Here is a 15,669-nt window from a genome sequence, read left to right as displayed (position 1 = left end):
CACTGTGTATATGCACCACATTTTCTTTCTTCATTCATCCATTGTTGGACACTTAGGTTGCTTCCAAATCTTGGCTATTATGAATAATGCTGCAACAAACATGGGAGTACAGATATCTCTTTGATATACTGATTCCCTTTCTGTGGGTATATACCCAGCAGTGGGAGTGCTGGATCATATGGTAGTTCTATTTTTAGTTTTATGAGGTGCCTCCAAAGTGTTGGTTATAGTGGCGGTACTAATTTACATTCTCACCAGCAGTGCACAGGGAATCTGTTTTCTCCGCATCCTTACAGCATTTGTTAATGCCTTATGTTTTACATGAAAGCCATTTGAACTGGAATGTGATGTTACCTCATTGTAGTTTTGATTTTCATTTCTCTGTTGATCCGTGATGTTGAACACCTTTTAGGTGAAATTGACGGATTTTTTGAAAATCACCTCTTCTCATCACTGACACATGGAGTAGTAGAAAATTTGAATTGTCATATCTGTTAAGAAAATAAACTCTGTAAATAGAAACCTCCTCATAGAAAAAAATGTCAGGCCCAGAAGACTTCACCAGTCTGGTGTTCCAAACAGGTAGGAAATACTAGATACAAGGTCTGCACACAAAGCCATTTGTATTTCTCTGTGCTAGCTTGAAAGACTTAGAAAATGAAAATTTTAAAAGATGACATTAATACTAGCATCAAAATCATCAAATACCTAGGGAAAAATAAAAGATTTGTAAAACCTGTGCACACATTTCAAAAGTAAAAGAAACCTAAATTAATGAAAAGATATACCATGAGTTTATGAATTGTTTCAATGTCGACTCAGGAAACAGTATAGATTTAATGTAATCCCAATTAAATATTCAACAGGATTTTGTGGGAGAAATGCAAAGGCCCAAGAGTAGCCAGGTCAGTCTTGAAAAACAAGAATGAAGTTGGAGGACTAACATTACCAGATAACAAAATGCATTAATATTGAAATTTAATATTTAGAAAATAAAGTAACTTAAAATATCAAATATTGGAGAGGGAAGATGTGGAGCAACTAGAACTTTTAAGGTGCTGGTGGCCATGGAAGTTGGTATAACCACTCTGGAAAACTGTTGACAGCCTAGTCTAAAGCTGAACTTAAACATCTCCTGTGACCCACCTATTCTAATCCTAAATACATACCAAACCAAAAAATGTGTGTCGCTATACAAAAAAATCTATACAAGAGTATTATTTTAAATAAACTGTTCACAATGGAAATGTCTGTTAAGAATAGAAATAATAAAAATCCTGTAGATATAAAATTAAATTCTATAGAGCAATGAAAAGGCATAAACTATGACAACACAAAGAACACGGGTAAATCTCACAGGTATAATCTGGAGCAAAGAAGTCAAACACAAAATAGTACATATTCTATATTTTCATCTCTATAAGTTCCAAGACAGGCAAAGTTAAAATGGCAGTTTAAAATTTTTGTCACCTTTAAAGAGGCAAAATCCCTGGGATGGAGCACAAGGGAAGCTTCCTGGAATGGTTGACGTAAATGAGTTCACTTCATGAAAATACATCCAAGCTAGGCCTAAAATTTTTACATTTTACAGTATCTATGTTATGTAACAATGAAAAGTTTTTAAAAGTATATATTATTTTTGTTCAGTAGAAAACATGATTGTGTGTATGTGTAATTGCATATACATTTCCATGACAATGCACACAAGTTTCCATTGTCATGGAAATGTATGTGCAGTTATACATATACACAGACAGGGAGACAGAGGAATATAAATGCAAGGCTTTCTAGTGAAAAAATTTTTATTGACCACATTGGCATTTCAGATGGCTTAGAGATTGGTTAGAAGAGAGCTTAGTTTACCTGTTCTAATGTTCCAATTTATGTGTTCCAAGAAGGAAAATGCCTACCCAGAGAAGATCTAAATAGTTTATTTAGAGTGACTATTTCTCAGTTTCTCTGTTTCCTAGTGGATAAGCAGTTGCTGGTGACATTCTCCCCAGAAGCAGAGTCAGCCAGAGTTGAATGTTATTGTCCAGCTTTGTTGCTGCTCTGGTATTCTCAAGGCTTGCATCACCAGCCCCAAAGTAACAACACACACTACTGCAATGATATCTGCATTCCACCTAAGGAAGTTTTGGAAACTTTGGATTCTTCTGTTTCTTACAACAAATGCAGAAACAGAAAACCCATATTCATCCTGATCCTAGGAAAGAAGGCAGAATTATTACCCATACATCTTTGAATATATCTCTCCTCCCCAGCAGAGTTTTAATAATAACTCATGATCTGGATGTGGTAGCTCATGCCTGTAATGTCAGTTTTTGGGAAGCCAAGATGTAGGAGATCATGTGAGCCCAGGAGTTCAAGACCAACTTGGGCAACATAGTGGGACCCTGTCTCTACAAAAAATTAAATAATTACCTGAGCATGGTGGGGCATGGCTCTAGTCCCAGCTACTTGGGAGGCTGACACAAGGGGATCACTTGAACCTGGGAGGTCAAGGCTGCAGTGAACCATGGTCACACCACTGTACGCCAGCTTGAGTGACTGATAAGAGTGAGATCTTGTGTCAAAAAACAACAATAACAAAGAAAGAAAACTGAACTAATGTACAGTGATTTTTAGATTGCAGCCATCTCGTGTGTTAAATGTAAACTCAAACTGCTATTAAGAGTTTATTGATTATCCCTAGTTCACAGCAAGTAAGATTTGGAGCAATGAGGCTCTTACATTCCAAGTAAAATTCCTTCTTGTAGTTTAACCAGTTATTGGTTTACCATCACCATTTTCTTTTTACTGAAATTAATTTGAAAGTCAGATATAACAATAGTAGTGATAAAAAGGGATGTTCTTTTCATGGTGAAGTTTGGATTTTCTTGGTGTTATTTTTCTTATTGTATTTCAAAAATAACATTCTATTTGCTGATGAGATGCTTATAATTCTCACTGGGAAGATCCTAAAAATATGTATGTATATGGTGGATAATAATGCTAATGCCTGTCTACCATTGTTATGTTTCTAGCAGGACTTTAGAAATCTAAGAAATAAATAGCCAGTTAGTAAAGATAAAGCAGTTGGGTGTTAGAAATATCTATTAAAGGTACTTTAAAGTAGTTTTAATTTTATTTTTAACATTTTAAGCTATTAAATATAATAGTGTGGTATATAATAGAGCATATGCATCTTTAATTTCAGTAGTCTAAGAAACAAGATAGAGTAATAAATGAATCATTGTACTGTGAAATTAGTGGGGATCCTTTCCTGTTTCATAAAAAGAGAAAAGCAATGATACATGAGAGCCTTGTTAGTAAGAAACTTACTGGGAGAATAATTTGATAAAATGTGAAGACTCTCAGCAGTGCAGTTTCTAGTCCAAGAAATTTGAATAAGTGTTAGGAAATATGAATTTGTTTCTGCTTCATCTAACTAGATTTGGTACAATGGGGTATTCAGTTAGGGAGAAAAAGTCTCTGGTACTTAATAAGGCAATAATTCATGCTGAATGGATATGAGCAGTCATTGAATGAAAAATTGATTTTTATAGTGTCCCAGACTTGGAAACTTTGGAGATTTGTGTGCTTATTGTACAACTACCATAAAGAAAATGTATAGTTCTCATTAAAAGGTGAGTACTTTTTTTCCTGTGTTGTATGTATGTATGTTAAGAGTTTAATCATTTTTCATCTGCAATTTTAGACACTCTTACTGTGTTTCCAAGTACAGTGTAAGTAAAGAAAAATAACATGGCCTCATAGTTTACTGATCTCTGTTAGTCAAGAGTAGGTCAATCCATAAACTGGTCAATTTCCATCCTTACCATGAAGAGATAGGCACAGTTTAGTTTATATTGTAAATCAAAACATCCTTTAACAATCCAGAAGGCTGCAAAGTTAAGATTACCCCTCTTAACTAACAGAAAGTTATACTGTTTACTGATTATTTTGTAAGTCAAACTACTGCACTGTTCTGAGTCTGTGTGGTAGCATAGTGTTAATTGTTACAGTATGTCTCAATATATAAAACAAAAAAATTAACTTTAGTAGGTATAAGTTCTTGCATTGACATTTTATTGACAATGAAGTTAGAATACCTATAAATCTTCTTTAAAATTCCCAAAGTCATGATGACTTTTAAATACTGTTCTGTTAAGAACTTGTTTTAAAAAAGAAAAATTGAGTAACTAGCTGTTTGCCATAAGGCAGTACTCCTAAACATATAAAATGCTATTTTAAAGAGATATGCTTCCTTTCCCCTCATGTATAATATATTCTATTTTGGCATACCTAAAGGCCTTTAGAATTCTTTACAGTAAAACTGCAGGTTTTTGCATTTATATTTTAACTCAGGAAAATCAACAAAAATACTACTTTGAGGCTTGATATTTATCCAGCTATCCATTCATCATTCATGTATATATATTTATGTACAGCTATCCACTATTTACCTGGCACTGTCCTAAGTTCTGGAATACTAAGAAGAATGAATTTACTTCTTGTTAGCTCATAATTCAGTAGAGATAGATAATAATTTAAAAAGAGAAAGTAAGAAGATGGGATTAGAAGAAAGTAAATAGAGATTATTTTTGTAGTAAAACTTTGGAGAAGATGAAATAATGACCCTTTTGTCTATTAATGAGGAGGAGCCGAGTTGAGGATAGAGTACATAGAACATCTTGCTAGCATCTGCTTGTGTTCTGGTAGAATTTTATGAACTGAGCTGAAACTTCAACAAGTAATCTCACTTATTAGGGAGGATGACAAAGGAATAACTTTGGGTATATGTAACTGTTTTTCTATTATACTGTGCTTAATAAATTAAGATTTTCTTTCTCAAAATATATTCTACTAAGAAGTTGCTAGTGTGAGAAATAAACAAACGCAGTGCTAAAATGTGATGGGTGCAGTAACAGAGATGTTTGCAGGATTCAGTGGGAAGAGGGAGTACTATACTTTTGCTGAATTGAGGAAGAGTCTAAGGAAAAGTTATACATAAGAGGCAAGGTAGTTTAAATAACGGTAGTGCAGTGGTAACATTAAGTGCTCAAAGGAAAGGCATTGTGTAGATTTTTAAGCATTTAAAACTTTAATTATGATTAATTATGTAATTAATAGCAATTAATATTACATATTAAAACTTTGAACATATACTAAATTATAGTGAAAAGTCTAGTAAAATACCATGTATTTTACCCCACCAACTTTCTCCCTTCCAAGATTATTTTAAAGGAAATCCCATCACCATAGTATTTTTATCTGTAAGTATTTCCATCAATATCTACGGATAAGGTCATTCATACATAGTTATTATTACTATTATCACATCTAAAACTTTGAGAATAATCTCTTAATCTCAAATATTGTTTTCAGATTTTGTTTGTTTGTTTGAGACAGAGTGAAACTCTGTCACCCAGGCTGGAATGCAGTGGTGCGATCTCGACTCACTGCAACCTCCGCCTCCCAGGTTCAAGCAATTCTCCTGCCTCAGCCTCCTGAGTAGCTGGGATTACAGGCATGTACCACCACACCCAGCTAATTTTTGTACTTTTAATAGAGATGGGGTTTCACCATGTTGGCCAGGCTGGTTCTGAACTCCTAATCTCAGGAAATCTGCCCGCCTCAAGTGGTGGTATTACAGGCGTGAGCCACCGCGTCTGGCCCTGTGTTCACATTTTCGTGATTGACTTATAATTGTTATGTTTATTTTTTATATTTGGTTTGTTCAAAATAGGAGGCCCACATGTTATGTTTTGGTAAAATTAGGAGCTCCACATTTTACATTTTGGTTATGTCCCTTAAATATAGTTTAAATTCCCTAGGTCAGTTATGTCTATGTCTCTTTCTGTCTCTGTCTCTTTCTTTCTTCCTCCCCCTCTCTCGTTACAATTTATTTGTTGAAATTTGTTGAAGAAACCAGGTTAGTTTTGCTGTAGGTAGTTTCCCACATGTTGAATTTTGGTGATTATATCCCTGTATTTTCATTGAACCTATTTCTCTGTGCCCTATATTTCATGTAAGCTGGTTGTTAGATCTTTCTAGACATTTTAAAGATGTGGAAAAAGAATGAAAAATAAACTGTATGATCCCAAATGGCTATCAGAAGAACTGAGGCCTTCCCTTTCTCAATTACTATTTAAGTTCAACAAATGCTGATTGAACCTTCTTTATGCTCAGGTACACTGGCAGGTGGCCTAGATGTTATACAGATCAGTAAAATTCAAAGTCTGTTTTCAAGTGCTTATAATAGTTCACTGTTACACAGGAGTCACACTGGCCAGCTTGCTCAAGAATCCCAGGACAGTATTCTCTAGAATATCCTGACCCTAACACAGGCAGACAGAGCAGTTCTCTGGTGGGAAACAGCTTTTCCTATGGAATAAAAGCCACCAGTGCTTGTAATCTCTCCAGGCATCAGGAATGGACTGTGGCTAATGAAATGGCACAGTTGGTTATATGGAAGCCATGCAGAAGAACAGGTAACCTGAAGTAATCTGCTAGGAAACCAAAGAGAAAATTAAGCTCAAAAAAGATTAGTAGGGCATGCTTATTTCTCTGAGGAAAGAATAGCCAATAAGGCTTGCATTTTCCATCATAAGGTGAATATATACATATATATATATCTATAGACACACATACATGTTCATATAAGTATTGTTTTTACTTCGAGAGTGTAAAATTCTATAGTAATGAGTATTTTGAGTGCTTGAAGGAAAAACAAAGGACAAAACACATCTCAACCTTGCTTCTCCTTAGTTGGCTTTGTTTCATGTTTGAATTGTGAAGCCAGCTCAGTGGCAGAGCCAATTATAGCAAAGGTCTGTCAGACTCTATCCCAGGGACTCAGTTGGTGGTTTGGTGCAAGTTCGTACTGTCAAGATGAGTGGTTTTGTTCACGATTTTTAATGTAATAGCAGGTAATGTACTCTTTAATACCAGGAGGTTCATTTGCCTGTAGTGGAAAGGGAGCAGCTATTGAGGGAAGTTTGTCAGGGAGGCAGAACCAGGACCCCCTTAACTGACAGCCTAGGAATGAGAGTAAACTCTGTGTCTTGGAGATGCTTGAGGAATAAAGATTTGAACATATGATGACAAGACTTATTTAAAAATTAAAAATAGAGAGCATGTATCTTTGGTGGGTTATGTCAACCCCTATGTCAAATTGCAATACATTGTCAAACCTGCAAAGAGATCATAATATTCTATTTGGTTTTCATGTCATGGTTGAGATTTTAAGTTTCCTGCAAGTCACTGCATAATAAAGGCAGGCATGACAAAGTCAAATAAAACAAAGTAGTACTGGAAATAAAATAAAAAGTGAAACGGAATTTTGTTAAGGTTTGGCTTCCTGACATATCCAAATTTACTGGTGAACTGTCAGTGTATTACTTCATGGGGCATAAGAATAGCCAGCAGTTGTTTTTTGGATGTTTTAAATAAAAATTTGACGAGTTGCGTCTTTCTTCAAAGAAAGGTAATCTTGAACATAAAGTGATCTTCCCGTTTTTTCATGTACATCATTGTAGATGACTCAAATAGCTATTTAACATTTTATTTTATTAATTTTGTTATATTGGTTATGTAAATCACATATACTTATTTCAATAAACAGCTGACATTTGAACAACGTGGATTTGAATTGTGGGGTCTGTGTGTACGTGGATTTTTTTCCTATACATGTTGGAAAATGTTTTGGACATTTGCAACAATTTGAATAAACTCACAGCTGAACCAATTAGTCTAACAATATCAAAAAAGTTAAGAAAAGTTATGTATGTCATGAATGTATAAAGTATATATAAGTACTAGTTTATGTGTTAATTGACTGTTTATGTTGTCTGTAAGACTTCCAGTCAACAGTAGGCTATTAGTAGTTAATTTTTGAGGGAGTCAAAAGTTAAATGCAGATTTTCAACTGCATGGGGGTTGACACCCCTAAACCCCGCGTTGTTATAGGGCCAACCATATTACTTTTTTCTGCTCTTATGTTTCATGAAGAATCTGTCAGTGTTTTATATGCATCTTCAATATCAGTGTTTTTCATTATTAGAACCACTTTCTGAGTCACTTAACAGTTTCAGAACATATCTTCTTCTTTCTTTTGACTTCTGACCTGATGTTATCACTGAAATTATATCCCAAGCTGTAATAACTTATTATAAAACATGAAGGGATTGGTTTTAGTTCTGTTTTATTTCATCTTCTCTGTGGTTTATATTTGTGATGTCTTCAACATAACTACTTATTGTATTACTTTTAACATACTCTTTGAATTTTTTCATTACAGCAGCAGCATGGCAAGTGGATAAAAGCACAGACTCTGGAGTCAGCCTGTCTAGATTCAAATTTTATTTACTCTGTGACCTTGGCCTCATTAAGTTATCTCTGTTTTAGTTTTTTTCCTATGGTTAATAATAGTCCCAACCTCATAGAATAGCTTTGAACATACAGTGAGTTATTCCACATGAAACACTTAGAGGAACTATTACTATTTAAGTGTTTCATATCAAAGTATAATCATTTGACATTAAATAAACCAATATATTCATTTGGTAACACACACAGACACACACACGCGGACACACACACATACACGTATGTTATCCACTACTTGCAGTTGTGAGATTATACTCCCAGAAATAATTTTAGAATGAATAAAGGTAGAAGCAAATAAATCTGTCAAGTGTCCTCTGTAAAGCTTAAAAGACAGAAATTATTGCAGCAATCTCACCTTAATATGTCTTTTTAAAATAGTATTTTTGCCCCAGGTAAAAACTGTTATCTACTGAAATGTTTTTACAACAACTTTATTGAGATATAATTCGTATACTGTAGATTTCACACTTTTAATTTACATAATTCCATGAATGTTAATATATTTACAGAGTTGTACAGTTATTGCCACGATGGAATTTCAGAACATTTTTCCTTATCCCCAAAAGAAACCCATGCACTCTAGCAATCATTCCCTATTCCTTCCTCTACCCTAGTGCTAGCAAGCACTGTCTACTACTTTCTGTTTGTATAGATTTGCCTGTTTGCACTATTTCATGTAATTGGAATCATACAATATTTAGCCTATTGTGAGTGGATTCTTTCAGTTAACATAATGTTTTCAAGATTCCTCAATATTTGAGCATATATCAGAACCTCATTTGTTTTTATTGCCAAATAAAATTCCATTGTATAGATGTACCACATTTTATTATCCATTCAACAGATGACGAAAACTTGGGCTGCTTCTATTTTTCGCCTGATATGAATAATGTTACTATGAACACTGGTGTAGAGGGTTTAGCATAGACATATGTTTTCAGTACTCTTGGGGTGTATACCTAGGAGTAGAAATGCTGGGTCATATGGTAACTGTATTTTTAACATTTTCAGGAACTGCCTACTATTTCCTAAAGCAGCAATTTAAAACCATAGAAAGCTCACTGTTCTTAGCAAGATTCAGCTATTTTTCTTGAGTAAATGCTTCTTGGAACATTGCAAGTATTTGTTCAACTTCTGGAATTCTGAAAAAGTTTATTTGGACAACTGTTTGTGTTTTGGTTGCTTTTATAGAGGAGCAGATTTTTGGAGGTCCTTACTTCACCATTCCAGAAGTGGTCGCTCCTGCCTCCCAACCACTAAAATTAAAACAATCTGACTATGGAGGAATAGAGCCACTAATGTGCTTTCAGGCCCAGAGAGTGAAGCAGAGGATTAAGCCTAAGGAGTCTGAGTCTCCATGGTGGAAAAGTACTAAGAGGAGAAAGAAGCTATGCCTCAGAGAAGAGTGCACTGAAGTGACCCACTGGATAAATCCCTTTTTATGTGGATACTTAGAGAAATGGCCAACATGTGTTCTCATATTTTTCCATGTATGTTGATGTGATCCTTCCAGTTTACAAGGCTCTCTTGCCTACAGATAACTTTCAGTCAATGCTCTCATTTTGGAGGGAAATCATTGGGAAAGATAAACAATTACATGAAAGTCCCATGCAAGACCTTTATATTAATTAAACCAATTTCTTATTCATTTATGTGAACCATCAATCACAAGATATTTGAGGATGATTCAAAACAATTAATGTATAGGACTGAAGTTAACAACAACAGCAACAACAGCAGCCCCCTGGCCTGAGAGGAAACAAAATTTAGTTAGGGAATATTGGAAAACTTATAGAAATTATAAATTCTTCCAAATAATTTGAGAGAATATTGAGTCTCTAAAACAAGATTAGCATCTAAGAAAAAGGAACAGATAATAAGAAATAGTTTTTACAATTAAAGTGTGATTGTGAAAGTGGAAAACTAAATAGAAGAGCTATGAAATAGAATGGAGCCACAGGAAGAACAAATTAATTATTATGAATATAAAACCAAAACCTTAGCCAAGAAATGTAGGACACAAAGATGGAACCAATAAAATAAATGTTAGGAAATGGAGGATACATTTAGTAGCAGCAGCATCTGTCGAACTCAGTGTTACCTCTGGCATCCAGTTAAGGCTTCTACCTCCAGAACATGTCTAATTCAATTGCAGATAAAACAATATCGATTTGTTTTTTTTTTCAAAACGTTTCTTTCTTAATTCCCTTCTTCATCCATTAACTTAATAAATATTTTTCAAGTTCTTTTTACATTCCTGTTACTGTGTTGACCCTGGGCATAGAGCAGACTTGATTCTTGCCCTCGTGGAGTTTACAATTTAGATGACAGAGCAGGATGTAGGGGCTCTTACCTTCTGTGCTGTGTTTAATATTAACCCTGCCTAGGCTGCTGGAAATGCACTTCTAACATATTTAACTGTTCTTCTATTAATTTTTGAGGTCTGGTTCTAAGCTAAACAAACAGGCTATCATTTGGGCTCTAGTGGCAATTTCTCTACTTCCTATAAGTATGCTTCTTTTTCTTTAGTGTTTTTCTTGGATTAGAGGAAGGATTTGAGAAGGCATTCTTGATCCAGATAAGTGAAAGGGAATTTAATATTTATAAAAAAAGAAAAATATTTAGCTCTTTTTAAAGCTAGCGAGAAATTAGAGAAACAAGATAATCTTCCCTCCCTCCCTCCCTTTCACCCTCCCTCCCTCCCTTCCTTCCCTCCCCCACCTCTTTCCTTCCTCATAAAAAAGGCATCTTATATTGACAAGAAAAGCACAGATCCATCCATTTTGAATTATAAGTTTTTAGTTAGCATTTTTAGTTACCTGAAAGATATTTTAGCTATTGCACTCTTTTTTGGGTATATTACATTACAACTTCTCTTCACTTATTTTTTATATTCCTCTGATTTCATTTTTAACCTTTAGACAAAATTTAGTTTTTGTTGGCATTCCTTTAATCTCTCCTAAGTCAGTATATGTGCATTCTAGCTTCTGTGCTTTTCAATGATTACTCTGAATGGGCATTGAATGATGAATGGAGCCAACATATCCAGAGAATAGCTGACTTTTAGCATTTGCCTTTAACAGCACAATTTTCCAAATGCATCCTTTGGAATAATGTTTTTATTTGTTTATTTATTTTTAACTGCTCTAAGTTATATACATTGTTTTTCTCCCAAGATTTTTGCTTCATAGAATTGTACTTCTTAGTAAGAAGTGGCTCATGATTCTAATAGTCCCTTAGTATTACTTAAGTCTTTGCAACCACTAGACTCAGCATTCACCCTGATGTGATGCTCAGTTGACACTTGAGAGCAAGTGGGAAGAGTTCACTTGATGCCTCGTCTAGGGTACATGCTGTTCCTATTGTATCTTCTTACTTACTTGGCAGTCCATTAGAACAAATTGTTGATTTTCTTATCAAAACCATCATCATTCTGAACTTCTTATTATCTGTGCTGCTACTTGGCCTACCCATACCAGAGCAATGGCCTTTGTTTGGTCTCTGACAATCAATTCTTCCTAATAGAGCCAGTGAGTTAAGTATCTACATGACATTGTTTTCATTTAAATAGGTAATAGATATACAAAGATAAAATTGAAAACGCACAACAGCCTATACAGTGACAAGTCTCCTTCCTGCTTCTGTCCTCCAGCCACAGTTCCTCTCTACAGAGGCAACTACACATACTCCCTTTTGACATATGTGCGTATGTTCACAAAGCTGCTTCTTGCTAGATGAAGATCCAAATCCTTAATATATTTCATATACTTGCATGAGTATATGTCTTCAGTTGTATTTCTCAGCATATTCTCTAGTTTCCTCTCCTCCGGCCACACTGTGCCTAAACATCTTTTTTTGTTATAGATCCTACCTTGCTTTTTCTAAACTCTACACAACATATGCACATTTCTACCCTGAAGGTTCTTCCTCCTTCTCTGCACCTCTTTAGCTCAACTCTTCCAGGTTAGACAATATCTTCTCGGAGAAATCCTCCCCGAACCTACAGTTCAGATCAGGCCCTTCTAAGACAAGATTCCTGTTTTGCTTTCATAGTATTTATCACAGTTTGTATTTATATATTTAATGATCATTTGCTTAATGTCTTTTTCCTTCGCAAGACTTTTAGTACCATTAGGGCCTGTATGTTGCTCAACGTTGTTTACTCAGTACTGGCACATAAATAGTTAAGAAACATCTATTGAATAAATGCTCAAGAATCCTCATTTGCTTGTGGGAGGTATCTCTTTCATTGTAATCCATTCATTTATTTCTTGTCTGCTGTTTTTATATGGCCAGTCTCCCAGGACTTCTATCCCCCCTGGATTTAATATGTTTTAACTCAGCAACTCTTAAATAAGCATAAATATTTTGAATAGTAAGAAAGGGGAAAATGAAGTAAAAACTATAGGAACACAAAGGAAAAGATGATCCTGGCGCTTCTGAGATAGACATGCTGTATTTGAGCTACTGTACCAATGAGCATTACAATCAGCTTCTCTATGGAAGGTATAATTTCTCCCTTAAACTCTCCAAATATATCTGACTCCCAGCTTATGTGACTTTTGAACTCTAAGATCCACAAAGGCAGAAATTATGATCTATCTTGCTCACTGCTGCATTCCTAGAACTTACCACTATTCCTGTGAAGTAGGCATTGACTAGATATTGTCTAACTGGAAGTTTAAATTGAATGTGGCCATATTGTGTATTTACAGAAGTATTTTAGGAAGAGGAACTTGCAGTTATTCAGGGAAACTGTGGCACATTTTGTTACTAATGTCAAATACTGGGGAGACATAGAGAAGTATTATTTGTGCTCATAGTTTTGGCTCTGCTTTTCTCTAGTAACTGTAGTAGGTTTTGTCATAACATGATGGGTTTGCCTTGTAAGAAAAATAATCTTACAACGCAGAGATTTTGTTAGTCCAGAAACAATCCTTTTATTTGACAGTGTTGGAGTGTATTATCTGTGACATTGAGATGGAAATAATAATTTTTAAAAAAGTTTTCCAAACAGGGTAGGGTAATGAATGAATAAACAGAAAACTAACCATTTTAAAGCTTTGGTTAGATCATTGATTAGTTCATGTGGGTTACGTTGAATATACAGTATCTGCATTGGTTTCTTTCTAATGGGCAAAGAGATTACTAGTGTTATCATTTAAAATGAGAATGCATTTTCTCACGTATATAGCACAATAAATGTCCTGAGATTTATATGGCCCTGATGAAGGATCAGTCACTGGCTGTGGTTTATATTTACTTTCTGTGCCCTTCCTCAGTTAGAGTGATCTTCATTAAAGGTATTATTCCATTTCTTGGCTTCAGTAAGAAGTGCCTGTAAAAGAATTCTTTCATTTGAAATCAGTGAAACAGGAAATTTATAAGCAAAGGAAAATGAATTGCTAAGAAATAAATATTTGTGAAATGACCCAAGGTGGGTTTTAAAAAATGTGTATGGATAGAGCATTTCTTCTTTATTTTCTTAAAAATCCAAAATTGTTGGTCTTTCACGGGGAACATACTGTACTTTTAGGATAACACCTGTTGTTATGGATTTATTTTTGGAATTTTTGACCTCAAGTGTGAATGCTGATAGCCTTGTGTCATGAGTGTTTACCTCACTTATTTAGCGTGGTGCAGGGGTTGGGGGTTGGCGGTAGGATTCCTCAAATATGTATTCAGAAAATTAAATTACTTCTTAGTGGTTATAACATCACAATTGCATTTAATATTTATACAGTATCATAATTACACAATCTGTCACCTCTTTTTGAAATCCATGCTTTTGTTTTCTTCTCATTGTGTAATACAAATGGCAGTTTCCACAGATGGGTATCTTTAGTTTTTAAATGACACGTTGATTTTTTTCATGATATCAGCAAACATTTTTGTCTTTTTTGATCTCAGAACAAATGTAAAGCATTGATTGGCACACACACAAGTTAGGGAATATGCTGCTTGGCAACTGAGTAAAAGTAACTAAAAAAAGTCTTTAAACCTCCAAAAAGTTATACAATAGTACAGGATGGGTTCTGTGCACAAGCTTTCTGTCTGTCACATAAAAGACATCACAAACTAAAAATAAAATCAGAATGATGAATTTCAGTGACAACAATAAAAGTTTTGGGACCGTGAGAGTTGTTCACCTAATTGAGGGCACTGCCTTTTCTTGTCCTCAGGTACAGGATATTGCTCCATTTTAAGCCATTGAGGGAGAAGGGCTTTATATTTAAATGACAAGCTAATAAATAGTCTTTTTCTCATTAACACACATGACCTTTATGATTTGTGCTCTCATGCATACTGGCCCAGTTTCTCAGTCTCTGTTAATGATGTTTGGAACCTCTGTTTAACATGGATTATTTTCTACCTGAATCCCTGTAAATTCACAATAGGTGTTAATTGTAGTGATCTGCTTGTCCTGTTCAGGAAAGAAAAATATCAAAATGAACCCTACTTGTTGCGCTTTTTCTGATTACTTCAATATGTGTATGAAATGATACTATTTATGAAAGTTATGCAGGCAGCTTTATAATACTTCTGTTATTATGATATTATATATAATACATGGGTGTCTTACTTCAAGTAAGCTCTTTTCTATTCTTTTTTTTTTTTTTTTTTTTTGAGGCAGAGTCTAACCTGGTTGCCCAGGCTGGAGTGCAGTGGTGTAATCTTAGCTCACTGCAACCTCCACCTCCTGAGTTCAAGCTATTCTTGTGCCTTAGCCTCCTGAGTAGCTGGATTACAGGCATGTACCTCCACACCCAGCTAATTTTTGTATTTTTAGTAGAGACGGGGTTTCACCATGTTTGCCAGGCTGGTCTCGAACTCCTGATCTCAGGTCATCTGCCCAACTCGGCCTCCTAAAGTGGTGGTATTAGAGGCATGACCACCGTGCCTGACCCTGTGTTCAGATTTTCATGTATGCAATATTGAATACTGATCTTTAGGCACAGTGGTTCATGCCTGTAATCCTAGCACTTTGGGAGGCTAAGGCAGGAGGATCTCTTGAGGCCAGGAGTTCAATACCACCCTGGGCAACATAGTGAGACCCTGTCTCTACAAAAATAAAATTAAAAATTGGCCAGGCATGATGGTGCACATATGTTGTCCTAGCTTTTTGGAGTCTGAGTCAGAAGGATCGCTTTAGCCCAGGAGTTTGAGACCAGCCTGGGCAACATAGTGAGACCTTGTCTCTACAAAAATAAATTTAAAAATTAGCCAAGCATAGTGGTGCACACCTGTAGCCCTAGCTTTTTGGGAGCCTGAGGCAGAAGGATCACTTTAGCTCAG

The 15,669-nt window shown here is 35.2% G+C and overlaps 1 protein-coding gene across 8 annotated transcripts in view; it reads left to right on the top strand.

Moving 5' to 3' along the window:
- Positions 1-15,669, top strand: part of IMMP2L (inner mitochondrial membrane peptidase subunit 2) — an 872,087-nt gene that overhangs the window by 385,123 nt on the left and 471,295 nt on the right. The window contains exon 5 of one of the 8 annotated variants that reach the window (XM_023228176.1): positions 3,549-3,631. The exons of the other annotated variants lie outside the window; for them this stretch is intronic. Coding sequence (XP_023083944.1) covers positions 3,549-3,603 — 55 coding nt within the window. The 3' untranslated portion in view covers positions 3,604-3,631. Of the gene's footprint in view, positions 1-3,548; positions 3,632-15,669 lie in introns of those variants that run through there. 8 annotated transcript variants of the gene reach the window in all.

The sequence above is a fragment of the Piliocolobus tephrosceles genome, chromosome 8 (assembly GCF_002776525.5).
Source record: "Piliocolobus tephrosceles isolate RC106 chromosome 8, ASM277652v3, whole genome shotgun sequence".
NCBI lineage: Eukaryota > Metazoa > Chordata > Mammalia > Primates > Cercopithecidae > Piliocolobus > Piliocolobus tephrosceles.
The sequence above is the reverse complement of the archived record's forward strand: the minus strand, read 5'-3'. Positions and strand labels throughout refer to the sequence as shown.